Raw genomic sequence first — 10,000 nt, 5'->3', positions numbered from 1 at the left:
ATAGACACGCAACGATTCCAGCTCTTTGGCCATCTCCTCCTTTTTCGTCTTCAAGCGCACCTCGTACAGCTTCAACTCGTTTGTTTCGTGCTCGCGCGACTTTAACTCACCCATGTGCACTTCCTGCATGCTGCGGAGCTCCTTAATTTCCTGTTCCCGTGCCCGACTCTTCTCCAGCAGTAGCTCCTCGCGTCGTCGAACCTCCTCGTGAAGTCGCAATTCACGTTCCTGCTGCTCGCGCCGATTGTTCTCATCCTGTATCTGGAGCTCGACCTGCCGGTCGATCCAGTTTAGCTTGGCCATGGCCTGGTGGGAGCTTCGTGCATCTAGTATAATATCATCTCGATTTATTCCACCCCTCCATTTGCTGTACAGATTTGCCTCGAGATCGAGCCGCTTCTTGGCCTCTTCCGTATCCCTTAAACGGGACCGTACACCTTCTAAAATCTCTGTAGCTAGTACCTTTGGTTTGGGCCGCGAACGCTCTAAAGAAGGGATTGGCCAATCGTTAGAACATAATTGCAAACAACCCTTACATCTAGTTACCTTCCATTTCCTTTTCCAGTGACTCATTTTCCTCCGTCAGCAGCGTTTTAAGACGTTCCCGTCTCGCCAGCAGCGCTTCCTCTTTTCGCTTTTCATCTTCGCGCTTCCGGAGTGCTTCCTCCGCTTCGCGATAGTACTGCGGGGTCGTCCATGATTCAAACCGGCTCGTAATGCGTCCCCACTGATCGTAATATCGTTCAACGGCCGCCGATTTCTGGAATTTGATCTGCTCTGCCTCGCGTCGTTTTACCAGCGCTGCCTGAAGCTTTGCGCTTCGCATTATTGTGCACACGAAGGGACCGCCTGGACAGCTCTGGTGTGGCCTGATACACAGTGGCAGTCGCTACGACGAAAACAGGATGCTCATGCAGGCAGACACTAGAGGCGGATTGTCTGTTCAAGGGGATTTCTGTAAAAGATAAAATTGCAAGTCCTTGTCAACAACGTGCTTAGCCTACTTTAATCCCGCGTAGAATGTTCTATTTCGTCACATAATGGCTTCTGGAATGATTAGTTACTGCTGCAACTTTTTTCAACAATTTTTATGCGCGTAAATTATTGCGTTGGGTTGAAGATAAGAACTGAAGTATTGCAATAAAATTGGAAGCATTTAGTTAATCCTACAATCTGCACATCATTTCTTCTTCTTGCAGAACGCCATTGGCACACTCCCTTTGTTAAATGCTGTTTGCTTTAAGCACGGTAGCAAAATATCGCTTTATTTACTTTGCAAACAACTGATAAGGCATCGTACGTGTGATTCTCCGTGATTCATACGTTCCATCATCTGATGTAGAGGTGTATGTTTAATTTCATGATTTTACACTTTCGATCGGGAAGCAATACGGTAAACATCGATAAAACCCGATAGTGGACTGCCGTCGCATGCTACACATTATAGAACTGGCACGTGCAACCGAGGGCCATGTGTCGCCGTCAATGAAGCCGATTGTAAATCATTTGCAGTTAATTTTTTTGATTGTATCGCGCGTGCACAATCACCGTAAACTGATCAGCTACAGCTTCGTGAAGGACGCAAAAAATGTCCAGAGTTGTTTTAGTTCCGATTTTTCCGAACCAAAAGATTTAAAGGGTTTCTTGTGGGGCATGAAAAATAGATCTCAATGCCTTCTACATACAAAATGTATACTACTTACTTACTTACTTACTTACTTACTTACTTACTTACTTACTTACTTACTAAAACAATGTCCGGTATGATGTACAAGAGCTTAGCAACGACGATGGCGAGCGTAGCAACGGTAATGTGCATGTTTTTAGCAAATAACGTAACGTAGCAAGTCAACATGAAATATGGAAATCTATTAAATTTATTGCTCAATTTAATGTAGCACCATATTTTTGCAAATGACAAGAAAAAAAATAAATTCCTTTCCAGAACCAGAAAGGATGTTCCTGGTAAATCTGCTTTTCTGCGGCTTCATGTTGATGCTGATCCGGGCTGCTGTGATCACGGACGATCGGTACCGGTGAATCCCCGCGAGCCGTTACGGCACTGGGAAATGGGTGCGAAACTATCGCGCCATTCATGTGAAATCGCTCGATTCATGTTTCTTGTCTCTCCATCCTCCCTATCTGTTCTGTTTCCACCGGGGGGGCTACCATTGGGAGGCCAACAACATTATACAGCACGCGTCGTGTTCATCTTTCTACTACGGGGAACTTTAGTCGATCGTCTCTCTCTCCCTCCCTCTCTCTCTCTCTCTCTCTCTCTCTCTCTCTCTCTCTCTCTCTCTCTCTCTCTCTCTCTCAGGCGCTCTCTTCGTTGTCCCATCCGTTATGACTGGATCAGCGAAATGTTGTTGCCTTGCGCGGGTCTATTTAACTGTGCGGCGAAGGTCGTTACCGCGACAGTATCAATTCAACCGGTGAACGGTACGCTAATATTCGGTGCGTGTGAGTGTGTCTTTCTGCTTGTTATCAATCCACCGAGCCCGTCCATCCACCGGAACACACCACCCCACCCAGTGCCACCTTGCTTGCCTGTCTGTCTGTTCGCCCGATTCCATTCATATCATCAACCCGCGCATTGCACGTCACCATGCGGGAACAGTTCAAATCACTTCAGACAGTTTGAAACAAAAAAAAAACATCCGCGCCCCCTCGACCGCAACCGAACCTTGTTTGCAAGTAAAACAGTCAAAAAAGTACCCGCCATAAGAGTTTGCTACATCATCCTCTTACTCCTCTCTTCGGTGCTGCAGCCATCCCGCTGCTAGAGTACACCTGTTTGAGTAACGCATTAAATGCTCAACATCCCGGTCGAGTAGAAACTCATTGTTTGCGGAACCGGACTGTCCGGGAACCACGGTGACCACTGTGTGGCTCAAATTGTCACCGAATTTCTAACTGTGCAAGCCGGAATCGAGTTCGGTGTTTAGTGTAACGTAATTTTTGGTTCTGCTACAACAAAACAGACATCGAAATGATTGTGCTCGGTAGGAGATACTGTTTGTATACGTGTGCCATCATTGCCATCGGAATATCGTATGTCGTCGTGGACAGCAAAGCATGTGGTAAGCTTGATTGAAATCTTTGCTCCCTCTAGTGTAGCAGCTGATACGCCAAAGGGGTAGGCGGCCCCAACGATGGGCAGACAACAGACAGGACAAGGTTAAGCACCGTAATGCCTCTCTCGCTCAAAATCCCCGTAATACCCCTCAAAAGGAGAAAAGCAAGATTACTTTGAAACTATAGTGAGGATCGCGACAATAAATCGACCTAGCGAACGGACTCAAATACTCAGTGCGAATGATGTAACGGAAGCAAGTGCTATCTTTCTCAAGAGGTTCCCCAAGCTTTTCATATCAACCTGCCGTCCTTGACCGAATTAGAACCGCCGCCAACACGCCCTTCTCCGGATCGTGGCAAGTCAAACAGATAAATTAATGATTAATTCCACCAATTGTTCAAGCACCATGTCACCAAATAGCGATCGCATTAGCAAACATGAGGTTTACCGCGCTCGTTGATCAGCTGATCAAACAGATAAGCCAGTTGAGCGACTCAATCGAAACGAAACTAAGCACAAGATAACGACGACCACCGCAACGACGATGACGGCGAGCACTTGTCATTTCAATTACCGTCACCCGGTGGAGGCCCGGTTTTTTTTTTGTATTTTGAAATCGCGATCACGATCGTCACACTATGTAGCGCTGCACTTGCGCGAACATTCCAGCGCAGTTAATTACGGTGTGGTCAGCGCGTGGAGTGCAGGTCGCGATCTTGATGTCACCATTTGTGCTCATATGACGTTCATTGCCCTTCCCAGATCCTCCACCGTATGTCGGGCGCAGCTTTTGGAACGCCAAGCCGGCCAAACTGATCGAACAATTTGCCGGCCCAATCCCGTTCGTCATCATACACCACTCGTACCAGCCGGCCGCATGCTACACCGGAACACGGTGCATCGAGGCGATGCAACAGATGCAAACGATGCACCAGGATGTGCGCAGCTGGAACGACATCGGGTACAGCTTCGCCGTCGGTGGTGATGGACGGGTCTACCAGGGTCGCGGATTCAACGTGATCGGTGCCCATGCCCCACGCTACAACAACAAAAGTGTGGGCATTTGCTTGATCGGTGATTGGGTTTGTAAGTATCCCACGGAATCCCTTCGTGAACCTTCCCGCAATGTCGTTAACTAACTTCCACTTTCGACTTATTTCGCTCCATAGCGGAACTACCGCCGAAAAATATGCTGGCCGCAACGAAAACCCTCATCGAGTACGGTGTACGGAATGGTATCATCGCCAGCAACTACACGCTCCTCGGCCACCGGCAGGTACGGTCTACGGAGTGTCCCGGTGATCGACTGTTTGAGGAAATCAAGACATGGCCACACTTTTCGCCCATGACCGACATCATCGATCAGCAGAACAGTGTGTCCTAAAAGCGGAAACTCATTCACACGCTTAGTATTCTAAAGGAATGCGCGCTATGGTATTGTTCCTAAATGTATTTCAAATTAATAAATGTAAAAAATGAAAGCCAATCATAAGCCGCGCTCACGTGTTTGATCGTATCCCTTTTCATTCAATGCATTCCCATCGCGTCCACAGAAACAGCTGAGCTGCGTACTGAGCTGAACAGAGCGACATTGTGGTGTTGGGAAAATAGTTCACTTAATTTACGATCGTGCGTTCCACGGAGAGATCATGGTCGGTAAACAAAAACGAACATTTACGATCGAAGCATCAGACGCGCAATGGTACGTAACAGCAGCAGCAGCGGGAGCAGCGGGCGCGGCTGGCAGCATCATGATGTTGCGGTAGTTGTGGCTTCCTCCATCCGGCCAACCGTCCGCTTTTCCGACCTTACGGTTTAGAGAAACGCGGAGATAAACAGAGAGCGGAGAGTCCGGGGTGCCGACTGGTGTTACCCCACCCCGGATCACCACCGAGGATCCATCCCACGCGCAAGAGAATCTTGCGCGAGGATTACAAATTTAGCATCCCCTAGTCTCTAGCCCCGTGTGCAACCGCGGGCGGGAGAGCGTGCGATGCGTTCGTTTGCCTCTCCGCAGGGAAAATCTTGGTGGGAAAATTCGGAAAAACCACCTTATGAGCGGGGACCGGTCAGTCGGATCGGTCGATCGGTCGGTCGGTGGTCGACGGTTTGAACTCTCGCACTCTCTCACTCGTTCTCTCCCTTCGCTTCGGTTGCTCCTGCGGAGATATTCTGCTGCCCTTGTTCCTGCTCTGGCTTCGCTGAAACCAACGGCGATCGTGCGTATGATCGTCAGTCGCCAAACACCGTTCCCGGTCTGCGGTGGTTTCGTTACAAAATTGTGCCCAAAGAAAAGTGCCTAAGGAGTGCCGGTAATTGATCGAAAAGAAACATCTGGAGCATAGGTTTCGGTGCTAGAATTCCAGTGCGATCGAGCAGCGGCAGCAGCAATAGGAACCGCAGCCAGGAGCTCGAGATTCCTTTTCACCGTTTTTTAAGGCCAAAAACCGTGATGTCGTAACGAGGAAAATGCGAAATGAAAAGCACCAGACAGACGCACGCACACATTCCTGACTACTTCTTCTTTGTGCGAACAGGCTGGCTGGCTGGCTGGCTGGTGGGTGGTACAGGAATTTGGGTGTACGTGCGAAATGGTGTCCCAGTCTGGCCGCTGTGTATGTGCAGCAGATTGTGCGTTTTCTCGGATGGCATGTGAGCGTGAGATGTCGGAAAATTGCGACCACCTTTTGTGTGGCCCGCCTCTGTGACGTGTGCAGGGTGATGGTGATGGGTGCGACGACGTGCGTAGTTCATTGGTCCACGGCGTAACATGTGTATGTGATGTGTGACGATCATTGGCACGAGAAAATGCGTGCGTGCGTGCGTGACAACGAAGAGATCGAAGAACGGATGAACAGAAAGGCGGGACGCGATCGCGCACCTTCTGTTGGCGCGTTGACCTACTTAGAAATTAGTGCGATCGTCTGCATTTCCTCTCGCACAATAGATCATCGATCGTTCGTCGTCCTAGTGAAGTGACACTTTAGCTCGATTACATTAACGATCTGCTACTCGATCTTCGATTTCAATACACACAAAAAAAACAGAAATAATACGCACACCACCCACCCACCCACCCACCCACTGTTTCCTGTGGAATTATTCCAGCAATACCACGCACACATACACAGCCACACACATACGCAATCTACAGCCGCACACGTCAAAGAGTGACGTCATTGGGGAAAATTCATACCGCGAACCAGCGGACCACAGATCGTTAAACGTTCACCGCATACAGTGCAACGATCTTGATGATCTTGATCATCTTCTAGCTTGCCCAAGGACACGGGGAGGGGACAAGCAAGGCAAATAGGCCATAAAAACTTGCTGCTGAATCCTTGGGCCTTGGGTTTTTATTGTAATGTTTTCACCGCATGGCCTTCATCCACCGGTGACAACCGGTGGCCACGACACGTTCGTTCGGTACCCCGCTTGACCGCCACTAGAACGATCGTCTTGACCTTTGCGCTCGTGTTGTGGAGGATCACTAGTGTCCCCACCAGCACCAGCAGCACCGGCAGCAGCAACATGTTTTAGGGGAGCGGAAAAGGAATGAAATTGATTCAAACATTTTCCATTTTTAAATTAAACTCCTCCTTCTGGCTGTCTGTCTGGCTGGCTTTGGGGCTGTGGCTGGTGATCTTGCGCTGTCCAACTTTATGTTTATCAACAGCAGCATTTGGAAGGATAAACATTCGGCATGTCAAAGCGCGCCAAAGTTATTCTTAGGAACAATTTTCCGACAATTCTAGTCGCGCCCATCCCAGCCCATGGGATGGGATTATGACGCAAACACCGAGAGAGAGATCCACGTCCCCATAACCTTGATTCTTTAGGGAGGAACAGCCCTGGCGATTATTGTAGCCCTACGAATAATGTTCATATTGTTTGTCTAATTAAGAAACTGTTCCGTATCATCAAGCACCCAGCACAAGGCCGCACGCAGGCAGGTTCTCAATGTCAGCTGCTACAATGTTAATGATCGCGATGATCGTGATGACTATCCAACACCGATCATACGGCGTAGTTTGGGGGAATGCAGCAGTCCACAGCTGTTACGCAAAGCTGATCAGCCCTTTTTGGGAGGATAATCAACTCCAATGATGGAATGATGATGGAATGCATCTAATTAATTGTGCTCGCTCGGGCACAGATAGATCATCTTCGAGAAGCTAGACGTAGTAGCACGTCGGCAGTGCATTGTACGACATCCGCAACACACTTTAGTGCTTATCGATCTGCGACGTGTTGAACCAGTTAAAGTGTTGCTAGCAAACTCGCTATCTCTCCGAACCATTCCGAAGATCGAGCGAAAAGCAGATAAATATTAAAAATTCACTCACTCCCCCTCGAGCGCGCGCACCGTTATTTCTGTCCGTTTGAGTCATCGCGGCGGCTCATCCCCGAAAAGCAGTTTGTCGTCTGCTGACGCTGGTGTGGCGTGTGTGACACAAGCCACAGGGTACGACATTTTCCATTTTCCTTCGTCCTCAGTCCGATCGATGCCGACATGGGGGTAGCGCGGAACGCGAAATGGTTTATTACCAGCACCAGATCGCACACAGTCCAGCACTACACCGTCGTCGTGATGCAGGTGTTTTACCGAAGGGATTGCGCACGTTGCGTATCCCGGGGGGGTAGAAGGGATGGAGGGCGTGTCTCTGGTACGCGAATATTTCTGCACAAAATCTTCTCGTTGCTTCCCGCCTGCCCCGGTAGTAGGGGATTATTTTTAGCCAAAACGATGCGCCGCACACCTTTACATGAGAGCTCTGCGCGCCGATGACCGTGGGTCTTATAAACGACCCATCAAGTTAAATCCTCGTCTAGACCGCGTCATCGTCAGGCATCAGGCGATCACAAAGAGAAAGCGTAGAAAAGTAATTCGAAATCCTTACTCAGACGTCCTTGGTATAGAAGAAGCGGCCCAACCATTAATGTTAGAATGATGATACATTCGCGATAATTCAAAACCACCGACTGACACGCCTTTTCACGGTTCACCAACGATCGCACGAACAATCTATTTTCAACGGAATGTTCAATTGTGTTTAGGGTGATAAATGAGGCTTATTTTTAATTCAACCACTCAGCAGTAGCATCCTTTACTACGTCACGGTGTCGTAAAGTGTGGTGTGTGATTCATAAAGAGTGTACCGCGAGAAAGTGGCCAGCATAACGGCGATCAAGGAAAGCAAAGAGAGAGGCAGACAGACAGACAGAGAGCGCACGGTCACAATAACGAATTGCCACCGGTTGCTGTGTTGCGTTGCGCGTCATGCCAGTGAATAGTCGCCCACCTTGGCTCAAAGATCGTCTCGAAACGGTCAACAGGAACGTGCCACCGGCGTGGGCACGCAAAGCGAGCGCTACTCCAGCGACGGACACGAAAGAATCCTCACCATCTACCAAATCGGCCGACGATTCCAGTACCGCATCCAGTACGGCCACTACAAACGCAAAAACGGCTGCGACGGCAGCGGCCACGGTGAAAAAGAACTCACCGGCCCCCGCTAAGGAGAATGGCGAAACGCCGGCCCCGAAACCGACGGTCACGACCACGTCGGCCAAGCTGCAGTCCAAGGAGATAAAGGTGCCGGTGGTGGTGGCCCACAAGAAACCTGTGGCGCCTCCACTGACCAAACCGGAGCCAAAGGTTGGTCTGAAAAACACAACCCCAGTCATGACGGTGCTCCGGGAACCGAGCAAAGTGAAACCAGCGTCCGGGGTTGCTGCCAGCAAGCAGCCGACTCCCGAGTCCGACGATGATGAGGAAGAGGAAGAGGAAGTGGAGGAAGAAGAGGAGGAAGAAGAGGAAGAAGAGGAAGAAGGAAGCACGGAGTACGAAACGGAGAGTGAATCCGAGGAGGAACCATCACCACCACCACCTCCACCGAAGACGGTGGCAGCGAAAAAGCCCGAACCACCCGCGGCAGCAGCAGCAGCCAAGAAGCCCGCGGTGCCACAGGAATCATCGCCACCACCGAAGCTCCCAGTGCAGCTGCGCAAAGTAGCGACACCATCGAAGAGCCCCGAAAAATCGGACACCGACAGCAAGCAGTCCTCATCGAAATCTGCCTCCGAGAAGTCATCATCGCCCGAGCCGAAAACATTCATCCGGCCACCACTGAAGAAAGTATCGCCAAGACCACAGCCGCCGGAAGCGACGGTCAAGGAGCGATCGGTTTCACCGGAACCGGCCAAGAACTTCCGCGTTCAGCTGCGCAAAGTACCGTCCAATTTGAAGGCACCGCGTGTGAAGGAGAAGCTACCGGAGGTGCAGCTCAAGAAGGTCGAAAAACCACTGCTGGAGGATATACCGAAGAAAGAGGAAGCTTATCCACACAAACCCTCGATGCTAAAGTCGGAAAGCAGCAAACGAAGTAAGTAAACACACGGCGCACGGTTCGGGCGATCGTATGTGGAGTGCCCCAGGGTGCGTAACCTTGATCTAAAAACCCCAAAAAAAACCGTTCTAAACGACGTCGAGCGATCCACTCGTGCGCATCACTCAACTCGATCCGTTCATTCAGGCCATACTAGCGGCACAAGCACGGCCTACTTCCTAAAATGAACTCCATTGTAGTTTGTAAAATCGTTTCAAAATGCAACCTTCTTTTCAGTTCCTCCGCCACCACCGATGCCAAAGTCCAATATACCACCGCCACCGCCTCCACCCCCCGGTATGAAGCCACCGGCTGACTTCCAGAAGAAAGAAGTTTCCGAAAAGCAGAAAGAGATGATAGACAAACTAAAGTAAGTGAGATGCGAGGGACTTTTCACATCATTGGAGGGACCAGTGGGCACACCAAGCAACATATCCACACCGATGCCTCTACACAATCCAATCCGCTATGATTCCACAAACAAAATGCTTCACAAAACACGCCATAAAACAAGCTTTCCTCGACGCTCTCT

The 10,000-nt window shown here is 49.9% G+C and overlaps 3 protein-coding genes across 9 annotated transcripts in view; 2 read left to right on the top strand and 1 right to left on the bottom strand.

Moving 5' to 3' along the window:
- The window catches only part of LOC126571634 (trichohyalin), a 14,109-nt gene that overhangs the window by 856 nt on the left and 3,253 nt on the right, over positions 1-10,000 (bottom strand). For 2 of the 3 annotated variants that reach the window (XM_050230320.1, XM_050230319.1), the window contains exons 2-3: positions 547-955; positions 1-485 (exon numbers count right to left, since the gene is read on the bottom strand). The exon at positions 1-485 is cut by the window's left edge and continues 856 nt beyond it. In XM_050230320.1, coding sequence (XP_050086277.1) covers positions 1-485; positions 547-826 — 765 coding nt within the window. In that variant the 5' untranslated portion in view covers positions 827-955. Of the gene's footprint in view, positions 486-546; positions 956-1,747; positions 1,802-10,000 lie in introns of those variants that run through there. The other variant, XM_050230322.1, reaches the window with a different exon arrangement.
- Positions 2,426-4,565, top strand: LOC126571635 (peptidoglycan-recognition protein LB). Its single transcript, XM_050230323.1, has 3 exons — positions 2,426-3,083; positions 3,842-4,165; positions 4,249-4,565. Exons 1-3 carry the CDS (start codon positions 2,993-2,995, stop codon positions 4,461-4,463), a joined length of 630 nt encoding a protein of 209 aa, XP_050086280.1. The 5' UTR covers positions 2,426-2,992; the 3' UTR covers positions 4,464-4,565.
- LOC126571632 (glutamic acid-rich protein) overlaps positions 5,250-10,000 on the top strand; it is a 7,919-nt gene continuing 3,168 nt past the window's right edge. Inside the window, exons 1-3 of one of the 5 annotated variants that reach the window (XM_050230317.1) lie at positions 5,250-5,391; positions 8,176-9,465; positions 9,706-9,838. In XM_050230317.1, coding sequence (XP_050086274.1) covers positions 8,361-9,465; positions 9,706-9,838 — 1,238 coding nt within the window. In that variant the 5' untranslated portion in view covers positions 5,250-5,391; positions 8,176-8,360. Of the gene's footprint in view, positions 5,392-8,137; positions 9,466-9,705; positions 9,839-10,000 lie in introns of all 5 variants that reach the window. The other 4 variants (XM_050230318.1, XM_050230315.1, XM_050230314.1 and 1 more) reach the window with 4 other exon arrangements.

Source organism: Anopheles aquasalis, chromosome 2 (genome assembly GCF_943734665.1).
Source record: "Anopheles aquasalis chromosome 2, idAnoAquaMG_Q_19, whole genome shotgun sequence".
Lineage (NCBI taxonomy): Eukaryota > Metazoa > Arthropoda > Insecta > Diptera > Culicidae > Anopheles > Anopheles aquasalis.
The sequence above is the reverse complement of the archived record's forward strand: the minus strand, read 5'-3'. Positions and strand labels throughout refer to the sequence as shown.